Source organism: Cavia porcellus, unplaced genomic scaffold (assembly GCF_034190915.1).
Source record: "Cavia porcellus strain 051 isolate PalLab524CR breed Dunkin Hartley unplaced genomic scaffold, mCavPor4.1 scaffold_17, whole genome shotgun sequence".
In the NCBI taxonomy this organism is placed as follows: domain Eukaryota; kingdom Metazoa; phylum Chordata; class Mammalia; order Rodentia; family Caviidae; genus Cavia; species Cavia porcellus.
In genome coordinates this window covers 30,237,781-30,259,958 of record NW_026947500.1, presented here as the reverse complement: position 1 = coordinate 30,259,958, position 22,178 = coordinate 30,237,781, and the positions used below count along the sequence as shown (strand labels likewise).

The following is a 22,178-nucleotide window of genomic DNA, read 5'->3' as shown; positions in this document are numbered from 1 at the left end:
CCAGGGAGCAGCTGAAGGGACGAGAGCCTGGCATGGCTGTGACTCAGCCCTGGACTTTCTAAGCCTGATGGGAATCAGCTTGAGGGGCTGCTGGTCATAGTGGACCCTCGGGGAATTGTCAGGGTGGTGGGTGCTCTTTACAGGGCTCTGGGATACCTGCTTCAACTTTGACATCACTTTTACCTCAGCTTTTGGACATGCTTGTTCAGAGGCGGGAGTGGCCATCCCGGGAATTTGGTAGATGTACTGGGGGTGGGACTGACTTTAAGACATCCCCACTCCTTCTTCCCCAAGGGACACACAGTGATGAATGGATGCACTGCGCCCTCTGGAACATTTCAAAGTGTTTTCCCTGCTTGTCTAGGTGCTTGTAAATGTTCCACTAAGCTGAGTGGCCCAGTGCCCAGGCCATATCTCAAAAGGACTGGCAGGGAAGAAATTTACCTGCTGCCTGGGAGCCTGCCCAGCCCATCAAAGTGAGGCTCTGAGACTAAGTGACTGCCTCAGCAATCCCTCCCCCATCACGGTTTTCCCTCTCATCTCTTAATCATCGGGTTCTATTGTCATTCCCTTGTCTGCCCCTCACCCTCACCTCCTCTGCAGGGCAGGCTGCTTACCCCTAGGAGGGGATGCAGGCACATTTAATTAGCTTCTAGAACAGGACCTGGCTGGGACTCCTATCACCAGCTTCCAGCAGCCTCTGTGCAGCCTCAGTTTTCAAACTAATCCCAGTCCTGCACTTGGGAAACTGCAGGGTCTCAGCATCCTCCTCCTGCCTGGCTGGTTTTTTAATTTGGATGCATATTTTTTGTTATTTCCGGTCCCAGAGGTTGAATCCAGGGCCTCTCTCATGCTAGACAAGTGCTCTGAACTACATCCTCCCCTCCCTTACCTTCCTCCATGCAGGCTGGGTTTGTTAATGGCTCAAGGAGCCTCCTTTTCACTTCCCCTAGCGCTGCAAGGCTCCAGGGACATCTGACCAAGGCTGTTGCCTATAGTGGCCTGGGTGTCACTGTCACATTGGCTTTCTGGAAGCAAGATCATGCATTCCTGGTACAGCTGTGGGGAAGGAGGAATAATATGCCAAAGGCATACAGAAAATCAGAAGGCTGAGGGAGGCCTGCTTCCCCTTTCTCTCAAAGCAGGGCAAACAACAGGTTTTTGGATCATGATCCCCCAGTGGATTCCAGGATGGCGGCCCCTAGGATTCGGAGGCTTCTCTCCTGCCTTTCAAGGTTAGATATGTTGTCCAGTCCCAGTGGAGAACTGAAGCACCCTGGGCAGAGAAGGAACTATTAGGTGCACCTTGTAGTCAAGGGCATAAGGCCTGTCGAATGCATTTTCAGGGAGAAGCTGACCCACCATCTGCCATGAACTGGCTGGGCCAATACCCTCGGGGAAGAGCCTCGAAGCCTAGAACAAGAGAACAGGTGGTATGCTGGGGCCCAGCAAGTCCGTGAGAGTAAGGAGGCCAGCCAGGACTCTTGACACCACCGAGTGTCTCTGTCTTAGTCAGCCCCGCCCCCGAAGGGAGACCGAGCAAGCGAAGGAACGGGACTTTTCTAGCCAGACCCAGAAGCCCCTTGGAAAAGATTCCTGCCTGCCTTGCGCGATGACGCACTTCCTGTTTGAGGCTCCCGCTGTCCTCATTGCTTCCGGCAGGCGGCGCGAGCGCCACGGCGGGCTGTGGCCCTAGAGCATTGTGGGAATCGCAATCTTGGCCCCGCCCCTTCCTCTCTGTGGGTAATGCCGTGATGATTTCCGGGGCCGCCCGGACACCAGAAGTGGGAGATGTAGTTCTTTTGGGCAGGGGACCCGCGGTACGGGGGCAGTAGAGGACTCAGCTTCCCAGAGGGCCGTGCGTGTGTGGGCGGGGAGCGCGGCCCAAATGTTTTGGGATCCGGAACCCGCGGCCCCCAAGGTGCCGGTTTAGAGGAGCGGCATCCGGAACTGGCTAACGCCGGCCTGGAGAACTGGATCCCCCGATAGTACAGCGTCTGCCGCTGCGCCCTGCAGTCGCCCGGAGGCGCCCTGGGCAAATCCGCCGCCAGCCCTGAATAGGCACGGGGGCCGCCATTACCTTTCCTCGCGAGCGCTCTCGCACTATGAGGCAGCGTGCCGGGCCTGGTGTCCGGCGTGTGTACCGCACTAGCCGACCGCGCGATTAGCGCTTTGTATCCTTGCTCGCTGCTAGGTGCAACTAGCCCCATGCAGACCACCTGGTTGTGCTACGCCTCCCTGGAGACCGTTGTCAGCGTCAAGTAAGGTAGGGGTCGAAAGCATCTGGCCTCATACCTGACCCTTACTGGGGCGTCTCGTGTTACCATATAGGTACCTCTTAGTTATTTACACTTAGGTCTAATGATTAATTCTCTCTCTCTAGATCCCACGCAGCAAGCAGCTCCTGGGCCTGAGAACACACCCTTGCCACCGAGGACCTTCGTGAGTGCTCTCACGCCCAGCTAGCCAGGGCTCCACTGTGCACCAGAGGCACGCAGCACACCAGGTGACAGGTGGCCCTTCGAGGCTAGGGACTGTGCTTTTGTAGGACACAGTTTTTTCTGCTGATGTGCCTGGTAGGTCTTCAGGAGGAAGTTGTTCTAAACTATTTTCTCTTCACAGGCAAACTGTTGGTGTGGTGTGGTCTGAGAAAACATGGCTAAGGCAGGATCAGGCGAGCCCTGCCCTGGTTTGGAGGCTGAGCAAGTGACAGAGTATGACGCCCTGCCTTCTGACTCCATCTCTCTTAGTGACTCAGACTCGAATCTCAGCTGGCCAGGTGATGCTGAGGTGGAATCACTGTCACCAGAGGTACAGCCTGGGGAGACCCAGGAGGACCCAGAGCCGGAAGAGCCCCCTTCTCACTCCAGTGGCACTCCCACCACTGCAGTACAGCCCTTCTTGCTTCGAGGCATGAGCTCTACCTTCTCTCAGCGAAGCCACAGCATCTTTGATTGTCTGGAAGGGGCAGCCAGGCGGGTGCCAGCCCCTGCAGTTCAAACCAACATGAGTGACAATGGTAACTTCAAGTGCCCCCTGTCCCCCTCCAACCAGCCTCCAGCAGGGACTCTAGGTAGGGCCCATAGGAGACCTGATCCCCCAAGGGTAGCCCCTGTTCCTGACTATGTGGCACACCCAGAGCGCTGGACCAAATACAGCCTGGAGGATGTGGCTGAGGCCAGCGAGCAAAGCAATCAGGCCGCTGCCCTGGCCTTCCTGGGCTCCCGGAGCCCCAAAGTTCTCACTGACTGTACACTGTCCTTCAACCAGGATCCCTCCAGCTGTGGTGAAGGGAGAGTAGTCTTTACCAAGCCAGTCCGGGCCAGTGAGACCAGACCTGAAAGGAAAAGGGTCCTGACAAAAGGGGACTCAAGTGAGGGCCCTGTAGAGCTGACCCACTTGGCAGGGCTTGGAAGCCCAGAGGCTGAGGAATGGAGCACTCCCCAGGGCTTGCATGAGGCGATGCCTTCAGGGGCTGTCTACACTGGGTCCTCACCAGGTTCCCCAGGGGCAGAGACAGTTGGCTTCCATGTCAGCAAGAAGCGAAGCCGGGAGCATTTGCGGAATAGGGGCAGTGCCCTTGAGGAGCTGGGGTCTGAGAAGGAACACCCAGCCTGACCACCCTACCAGGCTGCAGGCAGAGCTGGCCAGAGTCACTGCCACTGGGAGGGCAGGGGCAGCTCCTTTGGAAGGAAGCCAGCGGGCTGCCTGTTGGAGGCATCAGCAGCTCTGCACATCCACCTCCAGAGCGGAGACCTTTCCTGTACTTGGGGAGGAGTCAGACTGGGCAGGGACATCAGAAGCCCTGGATCCCTAATGTCCATCGTGGGGAAATAAAAGATTTAGGGTCTTTTTCCAGTTCTGTGTCTGGGCCCTGCACACCTAAGGTCTTCATCTACAGCAGCAGTGAGGCTTCTTTGCCTTCTGTTTCTTGTCTTTCTCTAGTATCCCAACCCTACACTTGACCCTCAGTGGCCTCCCACAGGGCTCTCTTGAGTGTTTTCAGTCAACACCTGTGTCACTGGGGGATCTATCCAGAAGATTGAGGGAGCTACAAAAAATAGAGACCTTCTAGGGGTACTTCTCATGGTGAAGCATCTAGCTCCAGGCCTCTGGCATGCCTAGACGGGCAGAGTCAGACTACATGGGGGGGTGTGTGTGGCAGGCCTTGCAAGGAGGCTGGAATGGGAGCTGGCAACCTTAGGGATCATGGGTGGGTACCCTCCAGGTGCCCTGCCCAGCTTGTAGGAAGATGGACTCATGGCAGGTATTAGGATTTTGTGTACCATGGGCTTAACCATGCCCAAGTTGGGTGCTAGAGAAAAGAGTGGTCCTGTAGGGCTGCAGGGAAGATAGGCATGGGTGGGCCCATCTCCCTCTTGCTTGGGCCTAGTTGGGCCTAGTCTTGACTCATTCCAGGGCTGAAATCTGAAGAAATAAGCTGTATCCCCACCCCCACAGGGAAAGTAAGCATAATCTCTTTCCCCAGATGTTTTGCTGACAACATGGGATCTCTGGGTGACAGTCCTGGGGTGTGGCTCTGACCAGCTGGGGTATATTCCTAGGCTTCACTGGAAATAAACCAGCAGTGGACACCCAGTGCGGCTCCTGTTCTGGGTCACAGCCTGTTGCTTTGCCAGCCTACACTGTGCCAGCTGTTGAGGGAGAGGGAGAGGAGCTGATAGTCACAGTGGATACCCAGACATACCTCACATAACTGGTCAGGTGACCCAAGTCATTTGGATTTTAAAGGGACAGAAATTGTAACCACTAGCATTTCAAAGAAAGGTCAGTCACCTGTCAGAAACAGGTTGGCACGGGAACAGGCCCCAAAACAACCCCACCCTGAACAGACTCCTCCATTTCAGGTGCTTGGTCAGAGATTGCTGCCCAGTCTAGGCCAGTGGGGCTCCAGATAGAGGACAATTGTTCCTGCCAGGAGAGCCACCCCTCAATCCTTTGTCACCCTGGGGTGCCAGGAGACGGACGATTCATTGACATGAGGCTGTCCAGGCACAGGTGGTGTGTGATTAGCCTGTCACTTTGAGGTGGAGAGGATGTGTCCCCAAAGCCCATGATGGCTACTTGTAAGCCAGGCCTGGGCCTCCAGGACAGTTAGCCATGTGGTGTGGCAGGCCATGTAGCTTAGGTGTCTGAGGGTGGACAGCCAGCCTCTCGGTGCTCCTGGCCACCAGGACTCACTCCATGGCCTGCAGGGACCTTCCAGCTCCTGCCCGCACATTTCTGAGAACCTAGTGGGAAGAAAGGCCCTGCCTGAGCTGGTAAGTGCTAGCTGGGCAGGCCTAGGAAGTGAGGGCTCAGACATGGTAGTCCTCAGAGTGGGTTCCCACGGAATACCCAGGGAAACTGGGAGTCCAGAGCAAAAGGCAGCACTGGGCCAGACGTCAGGAGTCTTGAGCCCAAGGTTTTGTACCCTGGCTGGCACCTGTACTCTGCAGGAGCAGTGGCCAGCAAGGGCACCAGAGGCCTCCAAAGCAGGTTAGGGAGGCCAGGCTGTCAGCAGAGCCCTGCCCGCATGCCCCACACTTACTCCAGTAGGCACCACCTGGGGCCAGCGTCTCTGCCATGGAGGACAGAAGCAGTGTGCAGTAGTTTACCTGGAGGGTGGGGGCAGGGAGATGCCAGGACATGGGGACCCCCACACCCTGCTATCTGCTTCCACAGGTCCCCTCCCTCTGGGCCTGGTTCTTGTGTGGTACATGGCAAGTGGATGGTGACGATCTGAATTATGGGACTCTGGGGACTGTAGGACCAGCTCTGAGAGGCGACTTGGCTTCAAGCAACCTGGGGCAGGTGTTTTTGCCCTGGGACCTCACCTGCTGTGTCCCCAGGAGCCCTCTGTGACTATCCCACAGGGGAGGACTGCTTGCCAGCTTACCTGTGACTCCAGACATTTGATCTGCTTCTCTTGCTCTCTCAGCCCTCCAAGGTATTTGGCAACCAAGTCCACCCTGTGGAGTAGCAGGGGCAACCGTGGGCTTTGAGGGCCATGTGGCATTCTGCATGGGGGAGCATTCCACTGCCCCCCTGTCATCAGGCCCCCGGGGGACTCCATCTGGTACTCTGGACCCTTCCTGTCCACTCTCTCCTGAGGCTGGTAGCACTGAGTGCTCTTTGGGGCTGGCCTTGTACAGAGCATTTCTGGGGCTTCCCTATCCCGGGCACACCAACCAGCCAGAGGAGGAGCAGGGATGCTGCCCTGGAGGAGGGTTGGGGATGAAGAGAAGGAAGAGTCCCACAGCAGGAAGATGTGTCTTCTTGGCCCACGTTCCCAACTGCAGGGCAGGCAGGCCTCTGTGACCTATGTACCTGCGCCCCCCACCTGTTTCCAAAAATGGCAGGTACCCAGATGCCCAGGACAGGCAGAGGCTTCTCAGACCTGTGGCTCCTCACAACACCCTCCAGACCCAGGTGCCAACCCCCCACCCACCTCAGGAACAGAGCCCTGTCCACCTGGTCTGGGGTGCTGTAGGCTTCCCCACCCCGCACCTGTGGGCAGTTTTCCGAAGCACCTCGCCCTCACTGTCACGTCTTCTCTTCTCCATGTTGCTTAGAAAGTTCTCCTTCTGAACAGTCTCCCAGGTGACAATCTTCTGGTCCAGGGGGTCTGGCAGGTCTCTCTCTGGGCAGGCAAGGGGTAGAGTGAGCCTGGCACACCCCTGGTCTGGACCAGCTCAGGGAGCTCCAGGGCAGGAGCACCCTGCTGGGGTACAAGGTAACCAAGCAAGGGCAGGCCACATTTGGCCCCACTGCCCTGGGCCTGGGGCTCTGGTTAGTGTGTCCAGAGTCCAGGGAGTCCCCAAAGCCCTGCCCCCCCCCCAAGAGGCCCTCAGGACAGCAAGTTCAAGCCCACAGCCTCACCCAGGTGCTCCCGCTTTTGCTGGGCTGGCTTCCGGAAGACCTGTTTGAGCACCAGGCTCAAGTGGCTGAGGAGGATGAGGGGCGGGGCCAGTGCAGGGCGCCCATGGTATTCCACGATGAGGTGGTAGCGTTGGAACTTCCAAAAGGTGTCCGCATTGCCCTGCACCACCTGGAATGTGTAACTGTGGGGCACATACCAGGCTCTCATCCCTCTGGTCCTCACCCCTTGGCACACACCTTGTCCCATGGTGTAGGGACAGGCCAGGTGTTCCAGAACCCAGGCCAGTGGGGAGAGATTCAGAAACAGCGTAGCCCAGCCACAGGGGACCCTTTTGCTCCCTCCTCTCCCAGACACCTGGAACCTTCCACCCAGTGGAGCCCTGGCCTCTGCAGACCTGAGCCTGCTTTCTGGAGGGAGGAGGGCCTATGGAACCAGGGTGGCCCCATTGCCATGGGCCCACCAGCAGGGTGCCAAGGATCCATGTAGACATAGCAAGGACATGGTGACCTAGGTAGAACATAGGCACCTGAACATGGCGATGAGCAGGTTCATGAGTAACACATTGGTGACCAGCAAGAAGGTGACCAGCAGAAGGATGACCAGCCAATTGGCATAGAGATTGGGGCAGGAGGATGAGTTCTCCATCAGCAGGGGGTGGACAGAGCAGTTCACACGGGCTTCTGGAAGATGGAGGGGCATTGTTAAATCAGTTGTCCTGGGGCTGAGGCTACTGGGTACAGGGTGCCGGCTAGGCAGCTCACTGTCCCAGCTCTCACAGGATTGCCTGAGTTTAGCACAGGAAGCCCTCACCCTGACAACCAGACAGGCAGGCAGCCCAGTGCCATCCATATCTTCCCTTTGGCTGAGCCTCCACCAGGGGCCCATGGCCCTGGAGGCAGAGCTAAGACCATCAGGGGATGGGAGATAGTGCTGGAGGACAGGACCAGGTTTCTGCTGGTTGTCAGAGAACTCGCTCCTCCACCCTAACCCCAGTGTCAGGAGACATTGGCCTTGCAGGGCTGGAGGAGCACTGAGTCAGGCTTCCCCTGGTCACTGAAGGAGCTCCCTGACCCCACTTCCCCACTCTCCCCAGGCTGAGTGCTGGCCTGTCTGTCCTACATGAGCTGTTGGTGTCCTTACCTGTGCATTCAAGTGTGTCTTTTGACACCTGCCCCCACCCGTAGTCTCTGTGCTATCACCAACTTCAGCTCACCCTCTGGGGTGCTGGGGGTCTCTGTCTCTCAAGGTCCACCTATGTGTACCATGGCCCCAAGAACCTGGCGACTTTTATCTGTGTCTTGTTCCTCACTTGTCCTCAGGTGAGTTGAGTGGCATGTGAAGGGTCCCTGCTGCGGAGTGCCAGTCCTGTGCCTTCACCACCACCCCTGGCAGACCTCTATCCCTAAACTGGCTCCTGCAACTCAGTCGTGCCCCTCCTCTCTCCTGGTAACCCAGAGAAGTGACTGAACCCTGTTAGCTGTGTTCCTGAAGTTGTAAATCTGATAAGCAGCTTGGAGGATAAGGAGAGATTGAGAAGGTGCCATCAGGCTGGGATGCAAACTAAATTGCCTCTGGGGACCCAAGCAGGAAAAGAACAAGCTGGCAATGTGTGAAGGGAAGGGCTGCGCTGGGCCCCAGGACCTTCAAACTGTGAAGGGACTGCCTGGGCCTCAGTTTCCCTCCCAGGTCAGCCATATGTTAGAGAATACCTCTTTTTCTGGCAGCTTAGTGGACTCAGTGAATGGCCTGGGCTTTGAGCCCAAAGGGCCTGGAGGAAATATAAGTAAGACAGCCCTGACCAGGTACTTTCTGTGACTCTGCCTCTGGCCATGTCCACTACAGCCCTGCAGAACTCACAGAAGCTTCTGGGGCTCCTCTCCCTCCGCACATGGCTCTAATCCCAGGACAGAGGTCCTGAACCAGACCTTTCCCTCCAGTTTAGTGGGGAGGGCATGTGGCTTGGGCTGACATGGCCAGAGATGCAGCCACTTGGGAAGGGGGAATCCCCCACACCTCCTGCCCTGTGGGGCTCCATGGGGCTGAGGCATGAGGGACATATGGTGAGGGCAGAGGGACTGGAGGGCAGGCAGGGTCTGCTTAAACTAATGGCCTGGAAAACCTGGTTCAGAGGACAGCAAACAGCAAAAGTACAGCCAGAGTGGAGGACTGAGAAAACAGCTCCAGGAAACAGGTCCAGAGACACCCAATTAAGAGGAAATCTCTAGGCCTGTCTCCCTGGAGGCTGTGTTTGCTCTGATGATCTGTGTTGTCATCCACTAACAAATATTTATCACAAGTCTTGATGCTTGGCCTGGCCTCATTAGCCCCCTCTGTAGATGGTTGGTAGGGGTCAGTACTCTACTGCCCATTATGCTGTGATGGCCCCATGGCCACGTGACCCCAGCCCTCTTACCACTCAGAGCAAATGACCACTTAGAGCAAATGACCCCTGCATCCCTGTTGTGGAGCTGGCACCTCACCCCCGCCTTCCCTAGGGACTTGGCCCCTCTCCTCACTGATCATAGCCACCACAGAGGCATACACAGGTCCTGTCCCTTCCCAGGAACCCCTTTCCCTGTCACCACCGAGCCCCTGGACTGAGGGGCTTTCCCACACACACTGTACCCACTTATCATGAGATGGGACCCATAGTCTCCACCGGCCATCAAGTACAGGGGACATGTGCATCCAGCAGGGGCCCCAGCAGATGCAAGGGTGCTGTGCTGCATGGCCTCAAGCCCAGGGGCCTTTCCATCAGGTGGTACAGGGTTCTGATGGATGTATGGGAGGCAAGGAGATCTTGGCCCAGGAAAGCCCCTGCGGGGATGGTCAGAGTGGTCCTGTTTTCCCCTGTCCTGCTTGTCTGTCCCTCTGCCCTCACAGATACTTCCCAAGCTAGGTTCCCCCATTGGCCTCCCCAAGCTAGAGGGCAGCCCTGCTGCATTGCTGTCGCCTATGTCTCAGTTCTCTGCTCAGGGTCAAGGTCAGGGGGTCCAAGGACTTGCAGCAACAGGTGTCTCAACCAGCACCAGACCAGGTCCCCATGTTCCCAGCAGGCCTCTGTGGAGAACTATATGTCCTAGGCGGGTAAGAGCTGGGCCCTACTCAGCTACTAGAGAAGGTCCTACTCCACACTGGCACAGAAGGCCCCCTGCCCAGCTCGTCCAACTGTGAGCAAACCGTCAATCTCATCCAGCGGGATCTGTCCAAAGATCTGCAGGTAGGGCCTGTAGAGCACACGGCGGAAAATCCACTCCAGGCGGCCATCGTTGGGGTGCAGCAGGGCCTGGGTGGTCACGCCATAGGCCACGAGCCACACACTCAGGAAGAAGAGGAAGAAGAAGACATCTTTCATCTACAAGGAAGGGAAAGACATCAACAGATGCCTGGGGGAGCTGTTGGTTAGATTTCACCAAAAACCCAAAATTGGAGTCCCAGGAAGGGGCTCACCATCCGCTCCACGATGATGATCTTGGGTCCCAGCTGCTTGTGGATGGCAAAGATGTGGATGAGCCGTAGCGTGAACACCATGAAATCAATGGCAAGCACTGTGCGTCCAGCTTCGAATACCGAGGGCAGCATCCTGGAGGGGTGCACAGGCTGCTGGTGTCCCGAACGGAAAAGAAACTCCCCGAGTACACACAGCATACTGGCCATGAGGCAGGTAGGTCCGAGGCCACCCCAGGCTTTCTGAGGCCATTACTCCTGCAGAAACCTCCGCCCACCCTGAGTCTGCAAGGCCTCTGATGCCACAGACCTGCATATGACGCCCACGATGAACAGGAAGATGGCCACCATGTCACACTTATTCCAGTTGTCCTCCACATACAGAGAGAACTTCTTCACCAGGTGTGTGTCCTCATTTGTGAAGAAGCCCTGACAGAGGGGGACAGTCTGACGGCAGTGACCCAGGCCCACCTGCTGAGACTGTCTAGCCAGGCTGGGGTCTTCGAGGACCAGGGCTCAGTCTGCCATGGGAATCAGGGCTCACTTTGTGACCAAAACCAAATTGATGGCCAGACTTGGGGTCAATTGTAGATATTTCAGGCAGACCTAAGACAGACTTAGGATTCTGAACCCGGGATCAGTTATGAGGTTCACAGTTAGACTAGGGAGACCAGGATCAAGATCAAGTGGAGCTGGGATCAGGCTCAGTCTGTGACCAGGTTCAAAGATCAAGACAGTGGGAAGACTGGGCATGGTGGCACACAGCCTGAACCACATAGCAAGACCCTGTCTCAAAATGACAAAAAAAAAAGTGAAGACAGGCGGCACCATGCTGTGCTTGTTCTACAGTGAGGAACCCCTGGGTCCCCAGGTCAGGGCAGGAACCTTGCAAAGCCATCTACTGTGGAGCTTGGGCCTTGGGGTGATCTGGCCACTGACCTGCCGGATTTCCTCTAGCACCAGTGTGAAGACCCAGAAATAGAGGGTGACCTCAGGTCCTGATGGTCCCTGAGGAGGCTTCTTGAAGTCCATCAGCAGGACATAGGTAAACAGGAAAAGGAACGCGAAGTACATGACCACATTCCCCAGAAACACGGTCACTGGGGCACCCCAGAACTTCCGCCAGCGTGTGAGCAGGAAGGCAGCTCGTGGGCCTCGGCTTCCGTGAGCCCCAGGCACCTCCACTGATTCTTCTGCCCTGTGCCAGTACAAAGGAGCAGAAGAGGCCCGGTGAGAGGCAGGCACCGGGCTGTGATGCCCCCTGCGGACCTGCCTCTGCCCTGAAGTTCTGCCTCCTGCTGCCTGTTGGCCCCCTACCTCCTGTCCGGCCCCTTGGGTCCTTACCGGTGACCTGGGCTGCACAGCAAGCTCTGCTCCATGTCCAGGCTGTCCAGTTCCTGCAGGTCCTCCAGGCCGGTCCTTAGTGGGGCCTCCTCGCTGTGGCACAGAGAGATGATCAGACCCTGAAAGGGCTCTACATGGCCCTGAGTGAGCGACTCAGCCAGCAAAGGAAGTATGGACCTCTTAAAGGACAAGGGCCACTGTGCCCAGCTTGGCACAGGGACAGCAGGGTAGGGGGGCCCCAAGGATGCAAGACACTGAGAGGCACAGGGTCACTCTGGCACCTGGCTACTGCACAGTCCAACCCACCTGAAGGTGATGAGGTTGGTGTAGATGAGAGCAGGACAGGTGAAGGCACCCAGAAGCCGCAGGATGGAGGTGCTCGTGGCCATGTCCCCCCACCAGATCTTGGTCAGGAAAGCCTAAAGTAGAAAAACCCTGCTGGCCATCCTCCACCATAACTTTGTTCTTTGCCCTCTGCCAGAAATGCCCTTTCCCCAGGCACTTGGCAATGTCAACTGCCTATCAAGGTCAGCTGAAGAGACCCTGCATCCTGGTGGGGAGGTGGATGACGGGCCCTCCTGCTAGGAGCAGAGTCTGTTGCCATCGGGGTTTCCTCCCATGAAGAATCGGCCCCAGGAAATAGTACCAGCTCTGAGACCTGAATGGGAAGAACAAGCCTCTGGAGGCAGGAGAAACCATCCAACCTGCCCAGCCCCCCAAGGCCGGGCCACAGGAGGAGCTGCAGGCTGAACAGAGGTCAGCTGGGCCCCACACTATCCCAGGGCTTGGCCTAGGCCCTCCTGCCTGCCTGGCATCTGAAGCACCCCTAAGCTGGCACCTCACCTGCACGCCATCATGGGCAAAGAAGGCCTTGGTGTCCGCCTCAGTGGCCAGGTGCAGGCAGGTGGTCCTGCTCCAGCTGCGGTTCCTGCGCACCAGCAGTGCGAAGGCACGGTCTGCACTGTTGCTGTAGCACTCGGAGAAGAGGTCTGCAGGGCCAGGCTGATGCCAGCTCCAGCACCGGCTGGAACTTCTGCCCCAGCCACCACTGTGGGACAGGCCCTGGCCCACACGGTATGGAGCCACTGACTGTCCCTCCCTGGCCTCCCAGGGCCCCTGCTTAACCCCTGTCCCTTCTGGGCTTCCCTCTCGCCTGTCAGGACTGTACCACATATGCCTTCCAGGGCCAGTATGTTGCGGGGTGTGGAGCTGTGTGGACTCCACCCTGTACCCTCCAGCCCTCGGACTTGAAGGCTGACCTCTACCTCTGGGAGGAACCATCCCACTGCCCTCTTTTGCAGGAGAGGTCACCAAGGTCATCCTGGGCGTACAGCTCTGTGAGGTGGCCTGGAGGGAGCCAGACCCCTTTGTGTCCTTCCCTACAGTGTCTCTGTCTGTTCACCCAGCTGTCACTCACCCAGGGCCAGCTGCTCGTACTTGGCCTCCCGCATAGTGCGGGCCACTTCAGCTTCCGTCTCCAGGCGGGACATTTCCTTGAGGATTTTGCAGGCAGCCAGAGCCGCTGCTACCCCTTCCTGGCCCTGGAATGCGGGATGTCAGGGAACCACTTGTCTTACCCCACCCTTCACCAGTACCCTCTGCCCAGGAACTCGGGGAGTCCAGACTCGCCCTGTGCTCACCATGGCCCAGAAGTAGGTGGCCATCTCATGGCGGTTCTGTAGCACAGCCCACAGAAACAGGTCCCGCCAGGGGTCCTTGCTTTTCTGGCTGAGATCCAGCGGCCACTTCTGGCCCATGGGCCTCTTGGCTGGGCCCCTGTCCTGGAGGACACGGATGTCGGCCTCCAGCTGGGAAGCAGCCCCACCACACCAGGCCTGCCCTGCTTACCACCGTCCTCCGGCTGGCTGCCCAGCCGTCCTGATAGAGACCACGGCAGGCATCCTTCAGGAAATCCTTGAGCACACGGGACACCTCGTGCAGTGAGAAGGCAGGTGACCCAGAGGGCAGCTCCCGGGACTGCTGAGCACCCAGGCCAGCCAATGCCAGCCGGCCCTCCTCGAGCTTGTGCTGCAGCAGGCGGAAGAGCAGGCTCTTGGGGGCCACGGTGCGGTACAGCTGCTGCAGCCGCCCGTAAGTCAGGAAGTCTGCCATGTCGGCGCCGTTGTCCACGAAGAGACGCACGAACTCGGGCTTATTGCTGACCAGGGCATCCATCATCACCTCCTCCAGATCACAGGACTGAGCTCAGCCAGGGGAGAGCAGACGGTGAGCAGCAGGGCAGAGGGGCAAGGTGGGACAATCAGTCCCTCCATGGGTGCCCAGCCTGTCCCTCAGATGGGCACTGGCTCTGTGCACCTGATACCAGCAGGGTTCTGACCTGCTCATGAACAGTAAGGTTCACCACGGCCTCCCTTGGCCTCTGGCTCGCCAGCACCACCCACTCTGTCCTGTGTGCTATAATAGCCTTGTCTTAACACTCCCACCCAGAAGCCAGGTAGGCCAGAGTGGCCCTGGACAGCAGCCCCAAGACCAGTTGCCCCACATTCTCAGCAAGGTCCCTATCCTAGGTGGCTACAATCAGGGCCAGGGAGGTACCTTCCACTCCACATCCCCGCTGAAGATCTCACTCTTGGCGATGTCCACGCGGTCCCAGGCCACAGCCAGCTTCAGCTCATCCAGGTAGTCCTGGGCCTCTTGGCTGTGACTCTTGCAGGCTGTGGGCAGAGTGAGCAGCAGCTGAGGCCCCTGAGAATCCTGTGCAAGGCTGGAGCTTTGCACTGCACCCCAAGGAGCCTGGGAGGGCTGACGGCAGCAGCCTCAGAGGAATAGTGATTGTCAAGACTGTGAGAACTTAGGAGCCAATGTGGGGCCCCTCAGTCCTCTTGAAACAGAGTCCAGTGAAGTGGAAGAGAGCCTCCCAGGAACTGGGTCTCCAGTACTTAACATCCAGGCCTTGGGGCTACATCCTAGCACGAAAGGTCCAAGAGCCCCTGCCATGGATGGGGCAGTATGGCCCCACAAGGTCACGGTTCTGCCATGGATGGGGCATTATGGCCCCACAAGGTCACGGTTCTACCATGGGGAAGGGTCAGGGAAGGACCTGGTCCTGTCGGTCACTGGGGTGAGTGAAGCATATAGGCCTCTGTGCCCTTGACTGTGAAGCAAAGATCGAGTTCCCAGGCTGCCTTTGGGAAGTAGGAGGGTGTCTGCATGGGGTCCCCCAGGCCTCACAGTCAGATAGGAAGTAGAGGGGACCTTCACCCAAGTATGTGCCCACCCTTGCTTGGCACTGCCCCTCCCAGGCTTGGGCCTGTGTGCCCCTGCTCAAGGTCACCCGAGGTTGCCTGAGTTCAGCCCCACAGCACATTTGGCTTCAGTGGAAAGCACATGTGTGACAATCAAATATGTGGGTCAGCTTCAGGGTACATAAACACACTAGGATGTCATCACAGCCTTGAAAAGGAAGGAAACCAGATGGACATGGTGATGCACGCCTGTGATCCCAGCACTTAGGAGGCCGAGGCAGGAAGATCTTAAAAGTTCAAGGCCAGCCTGGATCACATAGTAAGATGTGAGACCCTGTCTCAAAAAACCAAAAAATAAAAAGGAAGGATACTCTAGTCACACTCTACAACACAGATGGACCTGAGGACACCATGATAAACAAAAGAAGCTGGACACAGAGGCCTCCTATTGCAAATTCCATTCATACGAGCTGCTGCAGGTGGCTCAATTCATAGAGGCTGAAGTGGACAGATGGTTGGCAGGGTTGGGGGACCGGGAATGACTGGTCGGTTGTGGGCACAGGTTTCTTTGTGAGAATATTCCAGAAATAGTGCTAGGTCCACCACCCAGTGACACAGTGAGTAGATGGGAACCGCTGAACTGAACACTTACGTGTCCACCACAGACACTAGCCAGAATCCCACAGCTCTAACCACTGCTGCCAAGGATGCCTCACCTTTCACCAGTGCCTTAAGGATGACCGTGTCCAAGTCCTCAGAGGCCTCCTGTTCGAAGTCGTATACAGTGAGCAGGTGCGGGTGCGATGTGATATGCTGCAGCTGGGGACAGCAGGACAGCTGAGGACAGCCTCATGGTAGGGCGCGGAGCCCAGCAGAGTCCCAGATGGGTGGACATCACCCTTTACCTGCTGAGTCCTGCTCACAACCACCCACAGACTAGGGCAGAGGCGCCTGCCAAGGGCCCCTGCCCCGCAAGGGCCTGGCAGGTGTAGGCAAAGGACCTGTACCAGGTGGCAAGGATGTGTACAGAGACTGCATTGCGAGGCATTTCCTAAAGACCAGCCCCATCCCAGGAGGAGATCTGGGGGACAGAGATGGCCAGAGGACCCACCCTCAGCCCCGGGGATCCCATTACCAATTTGGTCCAATGCATGATGGCCTCCCAGGAGAAATGTTGCCCCGGAAACTTTTCTCTCAACTGCTTTTCAGCCACCTGGGGCACCAGGAGGTGGGGCTGGTTCACCAGGGCAGCAAGCACGTCGGCAATGCCCCCTGAGCCTGCCAGGATCAGCCATGGGGCAGCCTGCTCCACAGCCCTGGACATCCGCTGAGCAGGCAGGGAAGGCAGAGCAAAACTTGGTCAACACAGCTGGCCCCTGGATGCACATGGGGGGCGGGGGATCCCCTTCTTTCCTTGTCCCAGGGTTCCCTGTGGAACCACCACACCCTCCTGAGGAACTCAGCCCCTACCTCCAGGATGCTGGGGTCACCATTGATCAGCAGGCAAAGAACAGGAATCTCGATACTGCTGGTGCCTAGGAACAAGAATCTGTGAGGTCTCTCAGTGCTCAGCATGAACCAGGATAATGGGCAAGGAGCTGGGGGAGCTCCTGGGGACGTGAGTGGCTACCCTGACCTCAAGGCCTCAAGCACTCGGCACAGCTGGTGAAAGATTTTTTTCTAATAAAGAATGGACTCTAAGCTGAATATGAAAACGTCAGGGCTGGGGATCGGGACTGCAGTTTTACATCTGTCCAAGATGGTCACTTACAGTCAGCTCATGGCAAATTCCAACATCAAGTAATATAAAGAAACAGAAGGGGGCTGGGGATTTAGCTCAGCGGCATAAGCACCTGCCTTGCAAGCAGGCAGTCATGAGTTCGATCCCTGGTAACGATTAAAAAAAAAAAAAGAAGAAACAGACCGTTCTTTTTGCCCTGGGTCACAATGTTGCCCTGGATGGGGCTCTCAGGAGATGCGCTGAGTAGATCAAACAGTGAAGGGGAGTGTTTCAAGCCCCCTGGCCTGGAGCTGAGAATGGGGTTCTACCTGCAAAGCCCCCAGAGAAGTTTGCGTTCCCTGGGTCTTCTATGCAGAGCACATCACTAAACTCTCCCCCATTGGGAAGCTGACCCTCTAGCAAGGACCCTTCCAATAAGGAAAGGTGCCTAGTGACTGAGGTTGAAAGATGAACTAAGTGTAGGCCCCACGGTACTGGCCGGCAGGACTGGACATTCTATCCACATGTTGCTGGAACTGGATACTTTGGCTTCTCATTGTTAAAAGTGCATCTTGCTAAGTTGGCTTACCAAGGGATTGTACTTTTGTTTATTTATATTATAAACTACTCGTACTTATTATAAACAATTATATCTTGTATTTATAAATTAAAATGCACGCGTGCGCGCGCGCCCACTCTCCCGCCCCCACACACTGGTATTTTCCTGGCAAACCCAGCCACAGAGGCTCCCCTTGCTGCGCAATGCTGCCCTCTGGTGGCGATATGCGTTAGGGCAGTGGTGGGACACAGGCTTCTTAAAACTACACATTTCTTCTTGCCCCTCCTTCCCTTCTTTCCTCCCTCCCTTTCTTTCTTGTTTCCTGTGCCGCACTCCAACCTCATTGTTGGGTGCTGAATCCAGGGCCTTCACTCTGAGCCACATTCCCAGCCCTTCCTTCCTTCCTTTCTTTTTATTTTGAAATAGGATCTCCCTAAATTTCTCAGTGGCACAGCTTGGATTCCAAGTGAGATCCTCCGGCCTCTGCCTTCCAGAATGCAGGGATTACAAGAATGCATCACCATCCCTGGTCTCTTTTTGCTTCTTAAAGCCGCATGCCCACAGCCAGAGCCGACAGACAGGGCAGACCCAGTGAAGACAGAGCTGTGACCATCTTCTGGCAGGGATGTCATTGACTAGTGAGGCCAGGCCCCAGACAGCCCAGTCTCCAGTGGCATGGTCAGGGACCTCCTGCCAGGAAGGCTCAGGTCCTTCTCCCCAGGGCCCCTCCCCACTGCTGCTCGTGGCAGCTTCCCCAGCAGGTGGGCGCCTCACCCCCATAGCCCGTCCTCTGCTGGGAGATGTGCTCCTCCAGCCTCAGCCGCAGCTCTGCCAGGTCATCCCCCTTCCCAGGAGTGCCCGGCTCCACCAGGATGAAGTGGGAGAGATTGCTGTCCAGAGGGCAGAGGGGGCCCTGGCTGCCACCATCGTCCTCAGGGTAGTGAATGGGGGTGTCCTCCTGTGACACGTGGGGAGACAGACAAGGCTCAGCCCTCAGAAAGCAGCCTGGGTACTGTTGCGGGATCATCCCTGCCTCACAGTGCGGGGCTGGGACCATATGGACACCACCAGCCTGGTCCAGATAGTGTCTGTCTTTTTGAGTAGTGCTGCCACCTAGTGGTGTGTTCTGGCCGTGCACCACCTTGGTCCACCCTACAGTGTCTGTCTTTTTGAGTAGTGCTGCCACCTGGTGGTGTATTCTAGCTCTGCACCCCCGCGCTCCACTAAACCCACTTCTCCAGCTGGAGTCTTGTGCCCATGCTCCCAATCCTGCAGGGCCCGCCCACCCCTGTAAACCCTGAGGGCAGGGACTGGCCTGTCCATCTCTCTCCAGCCTCTCAGGTATTGTGACTGTATTGCGAGCCAGTCACTCACCTGGGCATCGTCCAGAAGCCGATGGTGCAGAATGCGGCCTAGGGAAGCAATGCCGATGGCCACCACGCGAACCTTGGTCGATGTGCTAGCCAGGGAATGGTCACTCACAGCCTGCCCGACATGCCGGGCCAGGCCCACACGGAGGGCACTGGTCAGGATCCAGGCACCTACAGAGGTGGCGTGAGGGAAGGGTCATTATGTCCTCCCCACCTGCCCAGCTTCCGCAGATTGGTCCTGAGCCCTTGGGCCAACCATGGCCAATGACCTGGGAGCAGTGTTCAGGTGCTTTGAAGTGCTGGTGGGGAAACTGAGGCTCAAGAGGACCAGAAGCCTGCCTAAGACCACTGACCAGCTTGGGGCTGGCTAAGCAGTAGTCCTCCCACTGGCCACATACAACCTGCACACAGCAGGACACAGCTCTGACCCAAACTCCTGCTGGGCCAGGACTCTGGTTGCAAAGCCCTCAGCCGTGGCTGGTTGCAGCCATGACCATTTGACCTGTGATCAGTTCTGCAGGGAGGAATTTAGAAGTCCCAGGTCCTCCTACTGAGCACCTATAGGCAGAGTTATACACAGAATAAAGATCTATAACTTGATTGTGACATCAATGACCAGGGCACACAAGGGGTGACGTAGGCCCCACCCTGGGTATACCTCAGGCACTGATGTGGGCACGTGGCAGTGGAGGCCTCCCCCAGGCCTGTGGGCCCTGGGAGTGGAGAGGCAGCCCATGGTGGAGCAGGGCCCATGGTCTCTGCAGCCCTGGGTACCAAGGGGCCAAGGGTGGGAAATAACAAGGCTGTAGAGGCTGGGTGGAGGCCCCAGGGGCTCCATCGTGCCCCGGGCATGCAACAGCGGGAGCCTCACCAGTGCTCTGAGCCGCCTTTACCAGCCCCTTGCGCAGCACGTCCCGCAGCCAGGCCTTCATGGGGAAGGCTTGCTCCTCGCCCACCAGGGATACTACCAGGTTGGGGGCTGGCAGGTGCCACTTGGTGAGCAGCAGGTTGAAGAGCACAGAGGGAGCCACACTGCTGGGCACCTTCACGAACTGTGGGAGAGGGTGCAAGGGATTCAGTTTGGGGGCTGGAGGAACTGAGGGTACAGGGGTACCTGGGTACCAAGGGAGGAAACAGAGAGATGGGGTGGGTAGGACAAGGAGAGAGACCGCTGAGGGCCTTTGGGGCAGAGCAGGTCCTTCCTGGACCTCCATGTGGCCAGGCGATTGCCATCCAGGGGAAGTGTGGCTCCCTCCATAGTCGAGAGGCGGGGCAGAGGGACCCAGATACACCTGACCCCAGTGCTTTCTGGACCTCTCAGGTGGACCCTTACAGTTCCTATTTTTGCTGGAGGGTATCAGGCAACAGCTAGTGTCACTCCTGCTCCCAGATGCTGCCCATCTGGCCTGGGGGCTTGGAGCTTGGCCCAGGGGAAGTGACCCCTGGATGGGTGAGCACTCCCAGTTCAGACCCAGGGCTTTGGGTGTGGTAAATTCACTCAGGTGAGGTCCCCCTACCTTGCCTCTCTTCTTCCCAGATCCTCCAAAGTCAACTTCACCCCGGCACAGGCCTGGCACCTGCCTGGGTGCAGCATCTGGGGGACTTTTAGGATAGGAGCCCTTGGCAGGCTGCATGGTGGCTTCTCTGCAAGGACACAGACCTTTGAGGATGAAGAAACCAGGCCCCTGGTCCTTCCTTTTGTGGGCCACAGCTGCCTTGACAGGGGGAGCTCCCCTCCCCAGCCCTGCCCAACATGCTGGCAGAGTTAGGGACTTGAGGCCATGTGTGGCCCAGCGGCAGCCCCTCCAGCTGGCCCCTGCTGCAGACCTTGTCAGGAGCAGAGCCTCTGTTTGAGTGTGGCTGGGACAGGTTCCTTCTCAGGTGAGAATGGGGGACAAATCTGGGCCCCTTTGCCTGTCCTAACACACACCCTCCCCCAGGTATGTGGGCTCAGCAACACCGGTCAATGATCTTCTGGAGAGGTTTTCAGGGTTGTTCTAGAAACCCCCAAAGATTTAGTGTGGGACTAGCAGTCTGCTCGCTACAAAGCCAACTTTCTCCCACCTCTGTCCCTCTCAGGCCAGAGATGAGTTAGGTTTGCCCCACTCAGGTGTGGGGGACTGGGGATGACTTGGGGGGCACACTCACTGCCCAGGAAGCCACCCGCCTCTTCTCACCAAGTCCTGGTCAGTGGTAGAAGGAGAAGAGGCTGCCTAGCATCACCGCTCACCAACTACCAAGTGAGGCCAAGCCCTTCTGCCTCATGCTAGGTGATGGGGACCCAGAAGGCTGGCCCGTGTGACACAGAGGCAGGTCGCTGCAGGTACCTCTAGGCCCCCAGCACCTCACTGGATGACTGCCTGGTGTCAGTAAGCCCCAGGCAGTGTCCAGAGTTCTGCCACCCTGCTGAAAGCTTCACTTTCATGGGATCCTAAAGGGCTCCCCTGCCCCCCCCCCCCAGCAAGCTCTTATCCTCAGGCTCAGCAGATTTCCTGCAGGACCCCAGGGTGATCCCCAGGACCCGAAGGGTGACCTGGGTCTTTGGAAGCTGCTGGGGAAGCCCAGTAGGGAGGCCCAGTGCCAACAGAGTGGCTTCACTTTCCCTCAGACCACGAGGAACACCCTGCACCCACACCTCTCTCCTCAGGCAGGCGCCAAGGGGCAGCTGGGCAGGAGCCAAGCCCGAGGCAAATGTGGCCCCCAAGAGGGAAATTATGCAAACAACAGGGATTTGCATTAGCAGGTGTCCCAGTCTTCAGTGCCCCTTCCCTGTGTGTTCCTGGAAGGGTGGGGAGCAGAAGCCAGGGCCCTAGTTAGCCTTTGGTCAGTAGCCCGTCCTGGAACTTCTGAGTGGAAAACCAAGACAGACCTCTGGCCCTGGGTAGGGAAGGCAATAAGACAGGTGGCCACTGCTCTCCAAAGGCCACCATGGAAATAGCTGGGACCAAACACACTTTGCCCCATTCTCCCTTGCAGTGGATGAGCCCATGGTGGGGCAGAGTCAGATTGCCAGCCCAGTTTGTCCCCCACCTCCCACCTGTGACTTCTGGCAGGTTCCTGAGTCTCCCCGGGCATCACCCATGAGATGCGGGAAGATGAGAGGTAACAAGAAGGGACCAGAGAGGGTCCAGCGTGCAGCAGGTATGAAGTCCACCTCCTGCCCCTTGGCCACCCAGTGATGGCTCCCCAGACAGGCTGTGACCCTGCAGCCCAACCTGCCCACAGTGACCCCTCACCCCACCTCTGGCCTCCCAGCTCCTGAGAAGACACTGTTCCTGGAGTCCAAGGCTCAGAGTCACCCTGCACCCAGGCCCTCCCCAACACCAGCAGCCCCTCCCCTCACCCATGGTGGGTCTGTCTCTCCATGGCCCAGGAGGGAGGGATTCTCCCTCTTTCAGAGATGAAGAAACTGGGGAATGAGGCAAGGATGCTGCCAATGCCAACAGTCCTGGCCCAGCTCCCCTCCTGCCCACCTGCCCTATCTGCCCTGTAGGAGGTGGGTACTCCCCTGCCCTGCTCCCCACCTGGAGGCCCTACCTGCCTGCTTTCTGCCTGGTGCAGCTGCCAGCCAAGGAGGGAGGAGCCGTCTGCCCACAGGCAGGCTGTCCCGAAGTCCAGCACCTCACTCATCCTCTTCCTCCACGCCCAT

The 22,178-nt window shown here is 57.6% G+C and overlaps 2 protein-coding genes across 3 annotated transcripts; one reads left to right on the top strand and one right to left on the bottom strand.

The window, feature by feature from the left end:
- The first annotated feature begins 152 nt into the window (after positions 1-152).
- Positions 153-3,858, top strand: Tssc4 (tumor suppressing subtransferable candidate 4). 2 transcript variants are annotated; one of them, XM_063227722.1, is made up of 4 exons: positions 153-1,235; positions 1,347-2,266; positions 2,384-2,506; positions 2,623-3,858. In XM_063227722.1, the coding sequence occupies exon 4, from the start codon at positions 2,656-2,658 to the stop codon at positions 3,616-3,618; it is 963 nt and encodes a 320-aa protein (XP_063083792.1). In that variant the 5' UTR covers positions 153-1,235; positions 1,347-2,266; positions 2,384-2,506; positions 2,623-2,655; the 3' UTR covers positions 3,619-3,858. The 2 variants fall into 2 exon arrangements, with proteins under 2 accessions (XP_063083792.1, XP_013006339.1); XM_013150885.3 differs by having other exon boundaries at positions 153-2,266.
- Positions 3,859-4,721: 863 nt separating this feature from the next.
- On the bottom strand, positions 4,722-22,178 carry Trpm5 (transient receptor potential cation channel subfamily M member 5). The gene is made up of 25 exons (XM_063229060.1): positions 22,156-22,178; positions 20,047-20,173; positions 19,401-19,581; positions 18,534-18,700; positions 17,934-18,117; positions 16,351-16,415; positions 16,016-16,207; positions 15,597-15,699; positions 14,231-14,349; positions 13,523-13,873; positions 13,315-13,455; positions 13,092-13,215; positions 12,518-12,663; positions 11,981-12,093; positions 11,675-11,767; positions 11,270-11,528; positions 10,641-10,759; positions 10,334-10,466; positions 10,064-10,238; positions 7,410-7,563; positions 6,883-7,064; positions 6,511-6,643; positions 5,900-5,972; positions 5,552-5,618; positions 4,722-5,252 (listed from the first exon to the last, which is right to left on the bottom strand). The coding sequence occupies exons 1-25, from the start codon at positions 22,176-22,178 to the stop codon at positions 5,146-5,148; spliced, it is 3,531 nt and encodes a 1,176-aa protein (XP_063085130.1). The 3' UTR covers positions 4,722-5,145.

Bases quoted from the DNA above. Each gene is read 5' to 3' on its own strand.
- Trpm5 (XM_063229060.1), bottom strand. From the start codon at position 22,178: ATGGGCGTGGAGGAAGAGGATGA. The intron at 14,350-15,596 runs GTGAGGCATCCT...CTCTGCCCACAG, and splicing joins CCTTAAGGCACTGGTGAAAG to CCTGCAAGAGTCACAGCCAA. The intron at 13,216-13,314 runs GTGAGCACAGGG...CCCGCATTCCAG, and splicing joins CCACCTACTTCTGGGCCATG to GGCCAGGAAGGGGTAGCAGC.
- Tssc4 (XM_063227722.1), top strand. From the start codon at position 2,656: ATGGCTAAGGCAGGATCAGGCGAGCCCTGCCCTGGTTTGGAGGCTGAG.